Source organism: Equus caballus, chromosome 3 (assembly GCF_041296265.1).
Source record: "Equus caballus isolate H_3958 breed thoroughbred chromosome 3, TB-T2T, whole genome shotgun sequence".
Taxonomy (NCBI): domain Eukaryota; kingdom Metazoa; phylum Chordata; class Mammalia; order Perissodactyla; family Equidae; genus Equus; species Equus caballus.
Genome location: NC_091686.1, coordinates 40894406 through 40914371, shown reverse-complemented (window position 1 = coordinate 40914371; position 19966 = coordinate 40894406). Strand labels below are relative to the sequence as shown.

The 19966-nt window shown below is 34.8% G+C and overlaps 1 protein-coding gene across 1 annotated transcript; it reads left to right on the top strand.

Moving 5' to 3' along the window:
* The first annotated feature begins 6796 nt into the window (after positions 1–6796).
* On the top strand, positions 6797–7736 carry OR2L34 (olfactory receptor family 2 subfamily L member 34). The gene is given in 2 exon segments (NM_001391746.1): positions 6797–6972; positions 6974–7736. Coding segments are annotated over 2 exon segments (939 nt in total).
* The last annotated feature ends 12230 nt before the right edge of the window (positions 7737–19966 follow it).

Sequence of the window (19966 nt, the reverse complement as noted above, 5' to 3'; positions counted from 1 at the left end):
GTGCTCTCTTTCATTATCTATCACTCAAAAAGTAGTCTATTTTACAACTTCTGATTGCATAGATTAATTTTGTCATGTAAATGTTTTATTCATATATCATGTGCTTTTTTGTATCTGTCTTATTTTCCTTCACATTATGTCTGTTAAATTCAATCCAGTCATTTGTACATTTGTAGATCATTAATTCACGTTGCTACTGAATACTCCATTTGGTAACTATCCTCTATTTACTCACTCAGTTTTGTTAACAGACATATGTGAATATTGTAGCATTTAACTATTACAAATGCTGTTGCTACGAATATTTTGTACGTGTCCTTTGGAGACTTTATTAAAAAATTCTGTTGGAAAAGACCGAGGAGTGGAAGTTCTCAGTCATTGGACATGCTTATGTTCACCTTTTTTTCATCAGCTTTATTAAAGTGCAATTGGCAAATAAAAATTGTATATATTTATGATGTGCAACATGATTTGATATATATGAACCATTAACTGTTAGCCATCAATGGCTTGCTTTTTTCTTTTCCATACGCCCAGATCTTCCTTACTGAGTATTTGTTCTACCTTCAAAATATTTGCACATCAAAGCATGTCTCAGTCATTCTTAGCCCAATTCATTTCCACATAATTAGTAGAATTAGTTTATAAAATTACCACCAAAAAATTGGGATTTTCAATGAGATTGCATACCATTTGGATGATAATTTGTGGAAAGAAAAAATCTTTTCCAAGTTGACTCGTTTTATTGAAAAAGCATATCTCACTGTGTATATGTCAACTTATAAAGGCTTGAAACATCCATATTCTATTAAATTAGTATAGATATTTTTCCTTTTATAATTTTGTAGATATTTTCAAACAATTTTATGAAAATAATTATCATCTGAATCTTGCATTTTTCAGAATGGGGCTTCTTTTCCAAAATATATAAATGTGATTATTCATGTAAGAGCTGTGTGATTTTATGAATAATTTAACAGAACTGAATACAGAAATATTAAAAAAAAGCTGAGGAGTTTATTTAAGTTTCACACTCTTCTTTCTTCTCTTAAGATAAACCAGATGCCATGGTAAAAGAAAAATATAGAGAAATGTGCCAAACAGAAATTCTAGAACTGAAGAACACAATGACTGAACTGAAAAAAGTCAGCGCAGAGTCTGAACACTAGACTTAATGAAGCCAAAGACAGAATCAGTGAGCTCAAAGACAGGTCATCTGAAATTACCCAGTCAGCAGAACAAAAATAAAAAAGAGTGCAAAAGGGCTACAGAACTTACAGGATTCCACAAGTACACCAATATATGCATTGTGGGAATCCGAGAAGGAGCAGATGAAGAGAAAGGGGCAGAAAGCTTATTTAAAGAAATAATGACAAAAAACTTTCCAAATCTGAGGGAAAAGAACACCCAGATCCATGAAGCCCAAAGAACTCAAAACAGAATGAACATACAGAAGTCTTCACTGAGACACATTCTAATCAAAACTTCAAATATTTTTAAAACATTTTTAAACAATTTTAACCAGGCCAATATTATTCCTTCCCAAGTAAAAGATGTAATTGACTTGTTTACTAGAAATCATAAGAAATATAAGAACAATTAGACTATTTTCTTCAATAGCATTGTTTTATTAAATGTTTTGTAAATATAAATGTATCAATGAGTATTATCATTATTTTCCTTATTAAGTTGAACTGTTCATAGTTTAATGGGTGTTTCCAACAAAAGGGAAATAATTGGAAAATATGTAGTAACTAAAATAGAGATAAGTCACATACGTGTGATAAATTAAGAAGTTTTATGTATACATTTTTATTAAACCAACTAAATTTCATTTAATTTAATAAATTTGCAGGCCAATATAATCAAAAATGGGAAATAATATATGCAGACACATCTTTACTGTGCACTTACTAAACAAAAATGTATGAAATATAAGATCCATAAAAATTTAAAGATGTAATAATATTGGAAGAATGTGAATAAATATATTTGTTTGTTTCCCAACTGAATTGGCCCTTAACACACCTGTAGAAACATCTAAATAAATTATCACAACTCCTTCTCCAAACTTGGCTTACTGCCATACAGGGCAACTAGTGACTTAACTTACATCTTCCAAGCCTCAGAGAACGTACCCAAGTGAATACCAAAAAAAAAAAGAAAAAGAAAAATGAACATTAGACTAAATCTCCAGGTAAAGAAGCCCTAGAATCATTCTTGCTGCTGAGTTTCATTGGATGTACCTAAAATTTCAAGTATAGAGATGGAAGTTTAATATGTATGTTTGTTTGGAAAATATTCAAGGAAATTTATAGAAAATGTCTTTGCTCATTTTATGACAGTTGGACCACTGCCAGCTAACCAAGCCAGTGAGTTTGTGAAATTCTGGAGATAAAGGCATTAATCGTAATTGTATGTTTACCTTTACTAGCCACTTAAGAAGAACTCTTCAGCAAGTGTTTAAGAGAACTTTATTCAGAATTAAGTACTTCTTTTTATAATAAGCAATGGATACATTCAGACATCTCATTAACCAGGGAACTCCAAAAAGAAAATTCCCTTTGAATATAGTGGGTTTGAATAAGATATGTAAATATTTTATCCTTAAAAATAAGAAATGGATGGGCTGCTTGAACACTTGTTCACATTTTTTTCACATATGAGTTCTTTGTAAACCTAAAATGTGATATTATACAATTCTGAGAACTGATCTATTTGTGAACAATTGATCATGAAATGACAATAAAATATGGTAAAATTGACAGAAAGGCAGATGATGATATTGTCTATGAACTACCGTTCTGGAACTATGGTGAATAATACATGGGCCTAGATGCAACAATACCATATTCTGAAATATAATTGAAAATACTTATGATACTCTATGATACAATATACAATAAAAGTTTATATGAATTTAAGTGATACTTCAAATGTGAGAAGAGTTTATTTGGCCATAATTGGCCTGAGACGTTTATAGAAAACATGAATTTGCAGGATAAAGAATATTCACTGAAGAAGAGAGGATGCATTGTATCCACAGTCTGTGATGTATCTTCTGGAAACAGGGAAGACTGAAGCCAAGTCAAAAATGCTTGACAACAGTGTAGGTAACATGAATTACATTCTTCAGATGTAGAGGTGTTTTCATTCAAGGAAATGTGATCACAAAAGTATTGATTTCATTGTTAACCACTTTGGCAGTGTTGGTTACTGTTGCTATTGAAATCATTCAGGATTTAAAGTGATCAGTTTAGAAAATGAGTGATGTAATCTATGTAAGAGTTAGTTAAGAAATAAAAGATCTGACATGTAGTTTGATGTTGAGCGAGTGGCTGCACGTTTTCGATGCTGTTCAGGAGGAATTGTAGAGTATGAAATAGACAACAGAAAGCGGTTTTGCAGCTGATTCATAAATGCGCTTTCTAGATGGGAAGTGAGATGAGGGTCACAGGAAGAGGTAGGGCCTAATTACATTGGAGTGTGCTTTGGATGTGCTCAAGTGAAACTTGAAGAATAAACCTAACACTTAAGGGTCCAAATACTCAATAAGGATTGTAATGCTCAGCCTTTCTTACTTCCTGCTGTGTGATTATATTTTTTTCCCAAGAAACAAGAGTGGTTAAGTGGCACCCATGGTAATCTTAATGTTGCTTCCTACTTGCTCTTTTACTCTGCATGAATCTACTCTTTTTAAATTTTAATTTTTAAATTAATTTTCTGTTGTTGAGTTGTAGGAGTTATTTACATATTCCCTGTATCAATCCCTTAACTGATATATATTTTGCAAATATTTTTCCATTCTGTGGGGTGCTGATTTACTCTGCTGATAAGCGTCTTTGAGTCACAGGAGTTTTCAATTTTGATGAAGTCCAGTTTATCTATATTTTTATTCTTGTACATGCTTTGGTGTCATATTCAATAAAGCACAGCTAAGTCCAATGTCACGAAATGTTTTCTCCTAACAGTTTATAGTTTTAGCTCTATTTAGCTCTCCCACCCATTTAGCTTTTTGTGTATAGTGTAAAGTAATGGTACAATTTCATTATGTGCATCTAGATATTCAGTTTTATCATCACCATTTGTTGAAAAGCCATCCCCATTGAATGGTTTTGAGATCCTTGTTAAAAATCATTTGACCAGACATGTGAGGCGTTTTTTTTCCTGGTATCTCTATTTTATTGGTTTATGCTTGTCTTTATGCCAATACTACACTATTTTTTTAATAATAGCTTTCCAGTAAGTTTTGAATCAGAAAAAATGACTTCAATTTTTTTTTATGATCGTTTTGGCTATTCGGAGTAGCTTGAGATTTCATATGAATTTTAGCATGTATTTTTCCACTTCTGCAGATAATCTCATTGGGATTATGATAGGCATTTCATTGAACCTGAAGTTGCTTATGGTAGTATTGGCATCTTAATGATATTAATTTTCCAATCCATGAACACAGGATGCATTTCTATTTATTTGTCTCTTCTTCAATTTCTTTCAGGATATTTTGTGATTTTCAGTGCACACATTTTTTGCTTTCCTTGTTAAGTTTATTTCTAAGTATTTTATTCTTTTTGATGATATTATCAATGAAATTGTTTTCTTATATTCTTCTTAGGATTGTACATTATTAGTGTATGGAAATACAACTGATTTTGTATCTTGCAACTTTGCTGAACTTACTAGTTCTAACAGATTTTTGTCTGTGGACAGTTTAGAATGGAAACCCTCCCACTCTACATACCACAACTTCCACCTCTTTTTCTGCTTCCCATACTTTGAACATGGTCACATCCTACTTTGGGTCTGTGGGGGCAAGGTTGACAGCATTGTTTCATTATCCAGTATATATTACTAAAATAAAAAAAATAAACTATAGCAAAATCTAATGATAATTTAGTTACTATTTATACATATTGTTCTTTTCATTATTATGAGTATTTACTCTGTCGAAGGCATTTTTCAGGTCATAAATTTATCAGCAATATTGGCAATTTTCAGAAAGTGTTTTCAAGAAGACATTTAGAATTTTCAAGAAAATATCTTTCAATAAAATATTTCTCATTTACTTTTGTGTGTTCTGTTCATGGTGTTTGAATATGGTGGATCATATATATCAATTGTGAAAAATGTTTCTTTAATAATATTAACTCCATTATTATTTGGCAATATGCATTTCTAGGAATAACAACAAGCATACACTGGTTTCCCTACTTTAATTCTCCAGTTCTCCTAACTTTTCAAAATGATGATCTTTTTATGTTGCTGTTGTTATTGTTTTCTTTTAAATCCAGTAGATTTTTCACTTTGTCTTTGAAACTTTCACTTAATCACTTTATCGATTATTATATATTTTAATTTGTAAAACCCTTTCTTATTATCTGACAGGTTTTAAATAAATCTAATAATATATTGTGGAACAATAATGTTTCATACTTCTTTGAAGACATGAATCCTAATTTTTAAAAGTGTATTCTTTTTCTGCATTTTCCCAATGATGTAGAACTCACTTTGTATTTGGGGCGTGTGTGAATATGTATTTGTGTGTGTATGTGTGCACATTAGTGCGTCTTCCTCTTTCATGTTGGGAACTTCCTTAAAAGTCTGGGAACATTGGGCTCTAAAATAATATTTAAGACTAAAACATCACACACTGTGTGGAGCTTGTTCACTTACGACGTCTCTGGAGGAGAATCCTCCTCCTACCTCCATGAAGACTCTCAGGGTGACTTGTCCTTTTTTTCCATTTACATAACTGACCATTTCTCTAGCCAAATTCCTTCTTTCAAAGAGTTCTGAACTACTTCATTTCTCATTGTGCCTTTTTCTTACCTGATGTCTTTTAATTTATGACACATCTATTTCTTTATCATCATAATATTTGGGCTTTGAAAGAGAGAAATGATAAGTATATATGCTTAAATTCACACACTTATCTAAAAGTGGAGATAATTTTTAATACAAAAAAGCAAAATGAAAAAATGAATGAGTAAGAGAAAGTGTCATAAAGCAATGTATAATGTTATAAACGTGCTAGCAAAGCAGAAAGACAGAAAACTCGCTATTTGGGAAATCTTGATCAGAGTCATGAACGCTACAATAAGTGTGTGTAGATGGTCAAGTAAAGGGTTTTCTTTAACTGCAGCATTCAGAAGCTGAGTGAGGAGGCAGAAGAGGATGACGTTGTGTAAGTGGAACTTGACAATAAGGATTCATACTATATTTCAGAATAAATGAAACAAATGATAATACCTGACTTCAGGAAGACTTGATTTGACGTTATTGTGAAAAGATTTAAGAAAGGAAGCTCCTCAAACATGAGCTGATAGGCTACTGCAATTTTAGAGGTACGTTTTGGGACAAAATATGACAGGAAAATCATCCCTTAAGGGTGGCAGACATTTATTAATACTAGAACTCCATGAAGTATTGGTTTGCATAAATTTTATATGCAGGCATTTTGAATACAGCATATATTTTAATGATACCTCAGTTTGTGTAGGGCAGTTAAACATATTTATCCTAATTAAGTCAAAACAGAAATCTTGTTTTTAAAATAATTTTAGCATCTTCTTACAAAATATTTTGGCCAAAAATGTTCACATATTCACATTTTAATCTCTGGATCAGAAAATGAGGTTTATTTTTCCCAAAATAGATAAGTTCAGTTCTTCATTTAAGAGCTATAAAATTTTAAATAATACACATTCTAAAATAATAAGTTAAAAAGAACTTATAGTTTTATACTTAACTCACTTACTCTTGTGTCTGCCTCTAGGAAAAATCATATTAATGCCCTATGGAAAATTATAATCAAACATCAACTGATTTAATTTTATTGGGGTTGTTTCCACCATCAAAAATTGGCCTGTTCTTCTTCATTCTCGTTGTTCTGATTTTCCTAATGGCTCTGTTTGGCAACTTGTCCATAATGCTTCTCATCTTCCTGGACACCCGTCTCCACACACCCATGTATTTTTTTACTTAGTCAGCTCTCCATCATTGAGTTGAATCATATCTCCACCATTGTCCCCAAAATGGTTTCTAATTTTCTTTTTGGAAACAAATCTATCTCCTTTATTGGATGTGGGGTTCAGAGCTTCTTTTTCTTGACTTTAGGAGGTGCAGAAGCACTGCTCTTGACATCTATGGCCTATGCTCGTTATATTGCTATTTGCTTTCCTCGCCACTATTCCAGTAGTATGAGCAAAAGAGTGTGTGTGCTGATGATAATAGGATCTTGGATAATGGGCTTTGTAAACTCTTGTGCCCACACCACATATGCCTTCCATGTCCGTTACTGTCAATCCAGGGCCATCAACCATTTCTTCTGCGATGTCCCAGCCATGTTGACTCTGGCCTGCATGGATACCTGGGTTTATGAGTACACAGAGTTTATGAGCACCATCCTCTTCCTCATGCTTCCTTTCATTGGCATTGCATGTTCCTATGGCCGGGTTGTCCTTGCTGTCTACCACATGCACTCAGCAGAAGGGAGGAAGAAGGTCTCTTCCACCTGCAGCACCCACCTGACTGTGGTGACTTTCTACTATGCTCCACTTTTTTACACTTGTCTACATCCAAGATCCCTCAGATCTCCAACAAAGGACAAGGTTCTGGCTGTCTTCTACACCATCCTGACCCCAATGCTAAACCCCATCATCTACAGCCTGAGAAACAGAGAGGTGATGGGGGCCCTAAGAAGAGTGATTCAGAGAATCTGCACTGAAAAAATGTAGACAAAGCTTTTTGTGTGTGTACCCAGGACTTGGTTATAAGTTCATTCATCCATGTACAGAATTAAAAATATTATTTTATGCTTAGAGTGCAAGGACTACAATTAATGTAGAAAGGAAGATTATCACTTAGGTCTGTACAAAATTATGTTGTAAATATACAGACGTGAGTATAAATATACATATATAAAATTCTAAGCTTTATCTTTTTTCTTCATGGTGCTTTTTCCCATCAATTTCAAATTAATCTTCAAAGTCATGTATTTTTTGCTGATATGATGTCCATGATAATCATTGTCATGTAGAAATGAAAGCAGAAACTAACTGAAGTAGTCATTCAGCATAGCAGTTCTACTATTTTCAAATATATGTAAAACGAAAAAATTTTCCCTGAATGTCAAGATCTAATTGAAAGTCAGAAGACATCTTGTTATTCTCATAGTAAACCTGTAATTTACCTGTGCCAGTTACACTTTCTTTTAATTTAAAGAAACTTATCATTGCAGGTATTTAGCTGAGACTTCAAGACTTCACTGGGGATTTGGAACTCCTTATACCACTCTGAATGGAATATGAGAGGTTTATGTCTCCATTAGGGTGATGAATGCTAAGGAAATGATTTAATTTCAGGTAGACCTCAGGACAACAATAAAAACTTGGAGGTGCTAACAGAGGTCAAGGAAACTGTGAAGTTAATTATAAGATGAGTGGGTCAAAAGTTTAGTCAAATTAGTGGGAATTAATTAGTCAAAGACATTCCCACACCCATCCCTGGCATTCTATATATACTAAGTTAACTTCCTAAGTAACGTTAAAAAACAAATTAAACTGAGTAAATTTTGAAGGGTATATTGGTTTTATTGAATGAATCAGGCAGCATCTCATCTAACAAATAGAAAAGAGCTCTGAAGAGCTTTACAAGGAGCTCTTGTAAAGAGGTGGAACAAGAAAGTCATTCTTGCAAAGAGCTGATTGTTTCAGGCAAGGTCACCTTCCCTTAGGGGTTGGCAGGGTCTGTTAGGTGACTTATCTCACTGGCGCTGACAGGTAATTCCAGATTGACTGTTTGAGACTCCAGCCCTGGGGAAAGTTGAAATTGTAATTGAGTTAGGTATTAAGTCTGGGTTTTGTGATTTGGGATTAGCACAAGGGACTCCATTCTGGATCTGTTGTCTCTTTTTTAATAGTAGCCACTGCTACTTTTAGCATTAGATAATATCTCTCAGATGAGATTTTATTCTCTACTACTGCATCTCTTAGTTTTACTGAAACGTGTTGAGAGAAGCCAACATCTATGGATCAATTTTACTCATTGATATTATGGCTCAGTCACTATCACAAGTAGATGCCACCATTAAATCCAATAAAAATCCATCCACTCAAGGAAACTCCCTGGGTGAAGTGCTGTCACTGCCCATCAGTGATAAGTGTAGAAATGCTCTTTACCCTCTCAGGTATGGCAGGGAGGGGAAGGGTCATACTCTACAGAATTTGAAGGGCATAGCACAAAATGAAAATATGAGACCTCGTTCAAAAGCAGGAAAGACTACCATTATTGGTGCTAAGTATAATGTTATTCCTTCAAGATCAGTTTATTAGCTATAAAATGAAATACAAATTACAAACAATATTTTTGTATCATAATTTTATATATAATCAATAATAATACTTTATTATGTAATGTCTTTATCGGTGATAAGATTTTACTGGCTCACTTTTCTTCGAACTTATTTTTGTCAAAATTTGTATTTTTAGGAACTTCATTTATTATCAATATAATTGAAAATATTGTCATTCACTGGTGGCAAATGCTAAGATGCAGTTAAGTTTTGATGATTTTTAATTTTGAGAAGAATCTGCTTAAGTTACTGGAAATATTGAGTGCTCGTGCGTTGTGAAAATTTAGACTGTATTTCTGATACCTTATATCAAAATATAAATTATGGTACAGGTAGAACTAATGATTGTCAAGGAGAATTGTTTTCTAAAAAAGATTTCTCTATGAATAAATTTCAACCTATCCATATAAATCAATTTCATGTAAATCTGAATTTAATTTTAAATATAAATCTAACAAATGGCATTTTAGTAATTACTCTCAAATTTCTGGTTACTTACCGACTTTGTATACTAAAGCAAAAGTGGCTTCATTTTTCAAATGCTTATTTATTCATTTTATCATTATATTTTCAATTACAGGTTAAATCGATGCTACTTTTATTCTTTTTGTTAATAATTGATTTCTGAAACTTCATATAAAAAGACTTTTCTACTCCATGAATAATCTGTCATATTAAATTTTAAATCTTCAAATTATCTTTAAATTTTATTTCTATTTCTGATCCTGTGGGTATTTGTTTTGCAATCCTGCAGCAGCTTTGAAAACTATGGATTATGGACTCTGATGATTTCTAATAACTCCCTCACATGCATTAGTGCAAAATGGCCATGTGTACACTTTCATTTAAAATACTTTACTGACAAAGTTTACTTCCTAAGCTCCCTAGCATTTCCTGTCCTGACTCTCAGGTGACATAGTTAATAATTTTTTAGTGGACACAGGGATGGGCTCCGGGACTGAAGGGTAAGTCAGCCTCTGACCCCATCATGAGCCATTGCTGCTGCCAGGCAGAGATTCTTCTCTTTAGTGTGAAGTAGCTACCTCCACCATTGTTGCTTCATCTGCAGCTGCTGCTGTCATCACTGCCACCCGGCACTTCACACAGGGAGTTTCCTTGAGCTGATGGATTTTTATTGGATGTAATGGTGGCATCTATTTGTGATAGTGACTGAGCCATAATATCAATGAGCAAAATTGATCCATAGATATTGGATTGTCTCAACATAATTCAGTAGAACTATGAGATGCAGTAGTACAGGATAAAATCTCACCTGAGAGATATTATCTAGTACTAAGAGTAGCAGTGGCTACTATTAAAAAAGAGACAACAGATCCAGAATGGAGTCCCATGTGCTAAGCCCAAATCACAACCCAGCCACTCCCTCGGGGTCCTGTGGTACTTTGAACAGTTGTGTGTGTGCGCATGGATAGGCCAGGCCAACTGCTCCTTGTGCATGCTGCCTGAGCCCACTTGTGCAACTATTGTTACTGGACCAAAGCTGCATGCTAACACTACTGCCCAGCATAGCTGTTCTGCTCACATGCATTCTCAGAGATACAATTATTAAGAATTGTAAGATTTCAACCACAGAGTATTAAGCAAAGCAAGGATCCTCTGAGTGTGAGATCCTAGCAAGCCCACAGGCCACATGCCCATTAGGCCAGCCCTAAGTAGAGTAGAATGAGTGAGTAGGAAGGGAATTGTGTCATGACAATCAGGAAAATTATGAAAATGTCTGCTGTTTTAATTAGAAATAATCTTAGGGAGTGTGGAATTGAGCAGAGGTACCCATTTCAGACTTTTTACCCATTTCAGGTAGTGAATAATGGAGATAATCAAGAGATCTGTATCTATTTTTGGCCCTGGCACACCATAGCCTCGGGGAAACCATGCCATATCTTTGGGTTTAGTTTGCTGTAAAGCAAGATGGAGGCATTTTACCATAGAGTATTAGTAAATAGTGTAGGAGAGGAAAAATAATTTGTCCTCTATCCTAGATTTTTGACTAAAGACACCTCCTGTATAATGAAAGACAGATTAACAGGAAAAAGCAAAGTTTCACAACATGTATACTCCTACCTACATGGGAGAGACCAAGGAAAACCAAGTCCCTGAAACAGCCCAAGTCTTCACCTTAAATATCATCTTCATCTAAAGACAAAAGTGTTGGGGGCAGGGGGAAGGGGAAAACCTTTATTGGAGGTAACCAGAAAAGGCACAGTAAATTAGGACATGGTTGTAATACAGGTTTAAGTTGCTGCCTTCCCAATTGATGAGAGATTCTACAGATTCTCCACTCCCTGGTACGGAGAGGGAGACGCCCTTACAAATGAAAATTTCCTTGATAAATACAAATGTCTCTTACACAAGGGTAACTTCTACTCCAGTTTCCAGAACTTGTCCTATGTCTGTTGATTCTTAAAAATAACCAGCAGAAAATAACCTTTATGCCAAAGAGGCATATTTTGGTGTGGACAATTCTGCTCCCCTTTAATGGCATCATTGAAATCCCTTTTAATGAAATTCCTACAAAAGCAAGAATAATTCAACTTTTCATGCCAACAACTCTGAAAAGGGGGAAAAAGAGATCACCAACAAATACTGAGAACTCCAACTACAAGAAATGACATTCTTGAAATCTTTTATTCCAAAAGTCTCCTGCCTCAGGAGAGCAGGAAGCTAATTTCTACTGATAGTGTGTCTCACCCACAGGCCATTTGTTCTCCAAAAAAGCTCTTAATGACATTAGGAAGAGCAATATAGAAAGAAGACAGAGTTTTAAAATATTCTCCAATTTTCTCCATTGTTTATGAGAATCTACTTTAGATAATTTTTAAAATTGGACAATGATGACTATGAGGCTATTACCCTAGTTTTCTTCCTTTCACAGGGACTCTGCTCCCTTTTCATTATGTTGCCTTTTAACCATTCTTATTATCATCCAGTTATCAACTAGTAATTATTATCTTGCACTTCTCATTCATTCTTTAATTGTTTCATGGTGTGGGGACTGGCATTGGCCACACCAAGATGTGTCTCTTTGGCATGATGATTATTTGGGGCTGGTTACTTTGCAGACAGGAAAGCAACTGAAAAGTAGAGTTTACTTACCCTTTGTTAGGAGACATTTACATTGTAAAGGAAATCTCCACCTGTAAAGATGCCTCCTCTCTGTACCAGGAAGAAGGGCGGGGGATGACCTTATCTCTAGAAAATCTTAATCAACGCCAAAGGCAAGGACTTAAATCTGCATAATAATCTTATTCCTGTCTCTGGTAACCTCCTGTAAGTGACTGCCCCCATCCCCAGCATCCTCCTTTGTCTTTAGTTGTATATGATATTTAAGGTGGGGGCTTCAGCCATTTTGGTGAGTTGCTCAGCTTGCCTGAGCCTCTCCCATGTATACATGTTATAAACTTTGTTTAATTTTCTCCTGCTATTCTGTCTCATGTGAATTTAATTTGTTTTCTGGCCAGAAGAACCCAGAGAGGGTAGTGAAAATGTCTTCCTCCCCTACAATGGCAAGAAGATAAAATTTTTAAAGCACATGGTCTCTGTTTGGATTCTTTTATAATGCACACTGTGTTCCTTTAGTGTTTTATTATATAGTAAATTATCAAAGTTTTATTTACAGAAAGGGAAATGAATATTTCTTTTTGCCTTCCTATTTTGAGGGATGAGTATCTTTCCCACACAATGGGGTGTAGGCCAATTTTTGTGATAAATTGCCCTTACTTTCCATCGTTTTCTATTTAAGTCTAAACTGGCATTTGGAGTCTGATTCTATCAGATAGGGTTTTAAATTGAAAGCAAAATAAAAAAATGTATCCCAACTGAAACAAAAAAGAAATATATTAAAAAAGATTCAGTGGCTTACAAAATCTTCAGAAACACAGAAGAGTTAGACTGGGTGCATGAATATCATACACAACACCCAATAAGTGTCTGAAAATGAATTCTGTGAAGACACTCCCAGGACAAAGTATGAATAAAGGGTGTTATCTCCCCACTGAGGATTATCAGATTAAGTAACCTTAAATCCATATGCTAGGAGACAGGCTTGAGAATTAGGTCCAGGAAAGAACTAGGCACGTGACTGATGCCTCAGAACTGGCCAGAGGGAAATACATTGGAAAAGATGAGAATGTCTTCCATAGTGGCTGCAACAGTTTGCACTCCCTCCAACAGTGTACGAGAATTCCCTTCTCTACACATCCTCTCCAACACTGTTTCCTGTCTTGTTAATTATAGCCATTCGATGGGTGTAATGTAATATCTCATTGAAGTTTTGACTTGCATTTCCCTGATAATTAGTGAGGTTGAACATTTTTCATGAGTGTGCTTATTGGCCACCTATATATTTTCCTTGGAGAAATTTCTGTTCAGATCTTTTGCCCATTTTTTAATTGGGTTGTTAGAATTTTTGGTGATGAGATGTATGAGTTCTTCATCTATTTTGGATGTTAACCCCATATCTGATATATGGTTTGCAAATATCTTCTCCCAGTTGTTAGGATGTCTTTCTATTTTGCTGATGGTTTCCTTTGCTGTGCAGAAGCTTTTTAGTTTCCTGTAGTCCCATTTGTTTATTTTGTCTATTGTTTCCATTGCCCAGCCAGACATACTTGAAAATATGCTGCTAAGATCTATGTCAAACAGTGTACTGCCTAAGTTTTTCTTCCAGAAGCTTAATGGTTTCAGATTTACACTCAAGTCTATAATCCATTTTGAGTTGAATTTTGTGCATAGTGTAAGATAGTAGTCTAGTTTCATTCTTTTGCATGTAGCTGTCCAGTTTTCCCAACACCATTTATTGAAGAGATTTCCCTTTCTCCATTGTATGTTCTTGGCTCCCTTGTCAAAAATTAGCTGTCCATAGATGTGTGGCTTTATTTCTGGGCTCTCGATTCTGTTCCATTGATGTGTGTGTGTCTGTTTTTGTGTCAGTACCATGCTCTTTTGGTCCCTATGGCTTTGTAGTATATTTTGAAATCAGGGAGTGTGATAGCTCCAGCTTTCTCCTTTTTTTTCAGAATTTCTTTGGCTATTCAGGGTCTTTTTTTGTTCCATATAAATGTTAGGATTCTTTGTTCTGTTTCTGTGAAAAATTTCATTGGAACTTTGATAAGGATTGCAGTGAATCTGTAGATTGCTTTAGGAAGGATGGACATTTTGACTAAGTTAATTATTCCAATCCAAGAGCATGGAATATCTTTCCACTTCTTTGTTTCTTCTTCAATTTCTTTCGACAATGTTTTGTAATTTTCAGTGAACAGATCTTTCACCTCTTTGGTTAAGTTTATTCCTAGATATTTTATTCTTTTTGTTGCAGTTGTAAGTGGGATTGTATTTTTAATTTCTCTTTCTGCTACTTCATTGTTAGTGTATAGAAATGCAACTTACTTTTGTATGTTGATTTTCTATCCTGTGACATGACTGTATTCATTTATTGTATTTTATAGTTTTTTAGTGGATTCTTTAGGGTTTTCTATAGATAGAATCATGTCATTTGCAAATAGTGACAGTTTCACTTCTTCCTTTCCAATACGGATCTATTTAATTTCTTTTTCTTGACTCTGGCTTAGCTCTGGCTATGACTCTAATATTATGTTAAATAACAATGGTGAAAGTATAATGATTCCTCATAAATTTAAAAATAGATCTACCATATGATTCATCTATTCCACTGCTGGGTATTTATTCAAAGAACATGATAACATGAATGTGTAAAGATATACACACCCCTATGTACATTGCAGCATTATTCACAATAGCCAAGACTTGGCAACAACCTAGGTACACATCAAGGGATTAACGGATAAAGAACATGTGGTATTTATACACAGTGGAATACTCCTCAGCCATAAGAAATGATGAAATCTGGCCATTTATGACAACATGGATAGAACTTGATGGCATTGTGCTAAGTAAAATAAGTCAGAGGGAGAAAGTCAAATATCGTATGATCTCACTCATAAGTAGAAGGCAAAAACCATGGCAAACAAACATAGAAACAGAGATTGGATTGGTGGTTACCCGAGGGGAAGGGGGAAGGGAGGAGGGTGAAAGGTGTTTAGACACATGTGTATGGTGTTGGATTGTAATTAGTCTTTGGGTGGTGAACATGATGTAATCTACACAGAATTCAAAATATATAATTATGTACACATGAACTTTTTATAATGTTATAAACCACTCCTACTGCAATAAAAAGTTTTTAAAAATTTTTACAAAAAGAAAAGATGAAAACATAATAATACATAAACCACTATCCAATATGTAAAGCTTGTCATGGTAAAGCTGTGCACTCTTTGAAAAACAGGCAAGAGGAACTGATGAGAGCCAATGAGGTAGAGACCCCGATGGCCTTTAGATACTTTAGATGTATCATAGATGGTAACAGACAAGGAAAGATCTCCCTGAGGGTACAATCAGGGAACATGGGCAATATTGGGCCAAGAAATTTGTCCCAAAGACCAAGATCCAAACCAGAGCAAGAAATAACACCTAAGCCTGAAGGAGAGGACAAGAAATTACTCAGAGATCATGGGCTTTTGTCAGTTGTCGTGGTTTGGTGGAACTTTGTGGTATCTTTCTTAGTGGGTAGATGAATATAATTTCATTGGTAAGAAGAAGTTTTCATACAGATAATTGGTACCAGAATGGTTCGGTGTCACACACTGTGGCAACGACCACTTTGATTTACCAACAATTAAGAATCCTATTTATAGAAATGAGAACTGTTATTGAAAAAGTTGATTTGTCAGGGAGACCAATTTCAACCTTTACTTCCAGAGTGGACATGTGAACCCTTCCTTCCCCCACACCAGATTGCCAGGACTCTAGAATAAAATCCAATTCCTTTCTGTGACCCACAAGAGAAAACCTAAGCAATATAGGACTATGTTATGAAACAACATTTCACAGAATTTTTGTCTTTACAAGTAGTGGCTGAGTTTCTTTCAACACACATTATAAATTTCACAATTTTGGGCTATCTGGTGAAGTTAGAAGTGACAACTACAAAACTGCAATGATATTTCTCTGGTGTTAAAACTTAATTCATGAAAATAGCAACCAAACTTCAGATGTCAAATATTGATTAAGGAATCTTCATTGAAAGTAAATGAATTCAAAGACCTATAATTTGCAGAAGACATCATTAAGCTCTAAAGAATAGGAAGTGCTTACTTTCTCACAGAGAAAACTGACTATTTGATGCTTATTTAAAATGCAAGTAGAAATTTAACTATGCTACTAATTTTTAAGTATTTGGAGTTTATGCTCTGATTAATATCTCATAAGTTTTAAATGGTCTAGCCCTATTTTCCCTGGAAATGATGTCTTTCCAATGTGCAGTTTTACAATAAAATAGTTTTTTGAATATATGTATACCATGTTATGGCAGAACTGTTTACATTTATATGTTGTCTACTTTACACCTTATCTGCCTCTAATAAATTACTTTATCAAAATATAGTTGCATTATATTTTTCCAGGTAGTCTTATTTGAATTCCTCTGAATTAGTGAGTTTGTGTTACTAGAAAGACTGTTGCATATCATTTCTTTAATTCCAGAAAATATCACAAGCATAATGGAAAATGGTGATGAAATTATTTGTTTATAGTAATCTGTGGATACATTTTTCATTAATTTCTAAATTATTCTTTCATTTTATTTTGTTAATAGTGTTGAAATTGTAATAGAGAAAAAAAGCGGGGTAAATAATTCTGAACTTACAATCATTCGTGTCATACTACTGTAGGGTATTTTGAAAATATACATGTTTGGGACCTAACTCCAAGTTTTCTGATTCAGTTTGCAGATGCAAATAATCCATAATCAACCTATAAATCAAAAATTGGGGTAAGTTTATTATGAGCCAGAATGAGGATTATAACCCAGGAAGGTCTTAGAATTTGTCCCAGAGAAGCATCAGTTTCAGGACGGTCATATATCTTTTCAGAAAGAAGAAGGTACATTAAACACATGCTGGATACATTTTCAAAGAAGTATTCAGTTGCAAATTAGCAGGTTAACATGACCATGATGTCAGGACAGAGACTAATCTGGGTGTTTCCAATAGGGTGTTACCAGTAGTTGTGTAGGAAGGGAAGTATGCATTCTTTATCTCACAAAGTGCATTCTTTAATGGATAAGCAGATGTACAATGTATGTTTGATAGGCCATAAGTCAGGCTTTCTAGTTCAATCTGAATCAGTTTTGAACATTAACAGTTTTCCCATGTACCTCAGTATGTAAAAGTCTCCTGTCATTTTCCCCTTTTGATCAATATTCTTTCAATAGAAAACATTGCTGAACAAAATATTGTCCCTTGGTGCCAGAGTGGTTGATGCCTGCCCTGGGTCCATCATGTCTCTTGGTGCTAGGCTTTTATTTGACTGATTTGCCCAGTTATCCACAGTGGGGGAAATAGTCAGATATAGTGGACAAGTATAGAGGTATATATTAACAGGGGAAGTGTTTCATAGGCTATGTAACTTAATTATTTTTAGATTATCGCATAAACGTTACACATGTGTTTTTACATGACTTTCTATAGTTACATTGTTTATAACAATCGTAGAACAGGTAATCCAATACTTGAAATGATTAGCTTAAACATCAATTCTTAGGCTTAGCCTTAATAAAAGGGGATTTGTTCAGGGTTGTAGGATTCATCAACCATCTCAAGTTGCTGATAAATCATTACTCTAGCTTGCGTGCCCTTCATACAACACTGAGGAAACAGTAATTACTTTGAATATTATGACTAATACAAGAATTCCAAGGAATGGTAGATATAGGAATTGCAATCCAGGTAGCAAATGCAAACCAATACTGGAAGGGAGCAAACCAAACAAATCAAAACAAGGTATAAAATTGCTCAAGGCATTCACCTGCTTTTTTTCTATGTGCTTTAGCAGAGAAGACATATTGGAAGATTCCTCAGGTATAAAAACAGCATTTAGTTTGAATGACTTATGCATACCACCGTGGGATGCTGTAAGAATATCTACAGCCATTCTATTTTGAAGGACAACCTTTCTCGTTAAAGCCATTTCAGTATCTAATAAGGCTATTCCTGTGTGACTACTGTTAAGGGCTTCTGTATGTGATATGATGTCCTCTAGCCCCAAAGGAGGAACAACTATAGCTTGCTTCTTGGTGGTCACACCAGTGGAATGCTGAATGAGCCCCTCTGGCCTTAAAGAGAGGGAGATTGACAACAGGTGTTAGCTCAGTGTGAATCCTTCCCTGCATCTAAGGGAAACTCAGGGTGCAGTGTTTTAGCCATCCAGGAAGTAGCCAAGGCCAGAGACTTGTTCCATGCAATTATTGAGTTGCATTATGAGCCACCCAATAAATACCTGGCCTTCAAGACCAGTCTGTTCCAAATCAGTCTCTTTCTTTAAGTATGATAGTATTTTGATACTTTAAATAGAACAGTTACAAAGTAGGTATTACAGTTTAAGCATAGGAAAGATCTAAATGTGGAGACACAAGGTTGGGAATGCAGGCCTGGTTTCGGGTCATGGCACAGCTGTCTACAACAGATGCTGTCTTCTTCACATCCTGGCATGGTTCTTTCCAACAGGCTGCAAAGAGTCTTTTATTTGATGTCTCCTTTGATAAATAAATTCTCCAGGTTATAGTCCATTATCCTTAAGGTCTGGGAGCTCTGTGGAAAGAATCAGATCAGGCCTTTCATTTAAGTATCTCAATGGGACTCTGATAACAATGTAACATCTCCCTTAAGCAAAGTTGGTTCATATATTTCCTCATCTAATTGCATAAGACATCCAGTTATTATCTCGAAAGGAGAGAGACAATGCTTACCAAAGGATGTAGATGTAAGATTGAAGAGCTTTTGGACATGAGAGACTAAATGCTTCTGAAAGCATTGCCAATTAAGTTTTGATTATGCTGTTAGTCCTTTCCACCAATCCTGAGGGTCAGGGATGGTAAGTGCAGTGAAAATGCTGCATTATTGGCAAAATGTTACAAATAGGTTTAAATATTTGTCTGGGGAAATGAGTTCTGTGGTCAGCATGTAACTCAGTAGGAATTCCTCAAATAAGAAATTTCCTTTTCAATAATAATTTGCCTAAAGCCACCACTCTTCTGAAGGAAAAGCCACAAAACATCATGAGAACATACAGATCATTACAAGATATTTATCCTTGAGATGATAGCATTTGGACAAAGTCCAATTGCCATACTTCAAAGGGTCCCTTAGGAAGGGGAAAGTGGCCTTGTGACTCATGAAATAGTTTCCCTAGATTACACTTTGATCATATAGCACAATGAGCATAGGTTTTATGAACTGCTGTGGGTGGAAGTTTCCAAAAGTATTGTTTTCTGCCTTTTGTTGCCACGTTTACTTGTCTTCTGTGGTGATTTCTTGAGCCTATAGGAAGAAATCTTTTAGAGGGTTAGCAGAGTAAATAGAAAGTAGCAGGCATTCTTGAGGCTAGACAGCAAATCCAGCTTGATAACACCCTTGACTATAGTTTAAGTAAGAGCTATCTGTAAACCAATTAAATAACGGCATGCAGTTGTGGTTTATTCCCCTTGTGATGTTGCAAGCAAGTTAGCAAGGTTAAAAT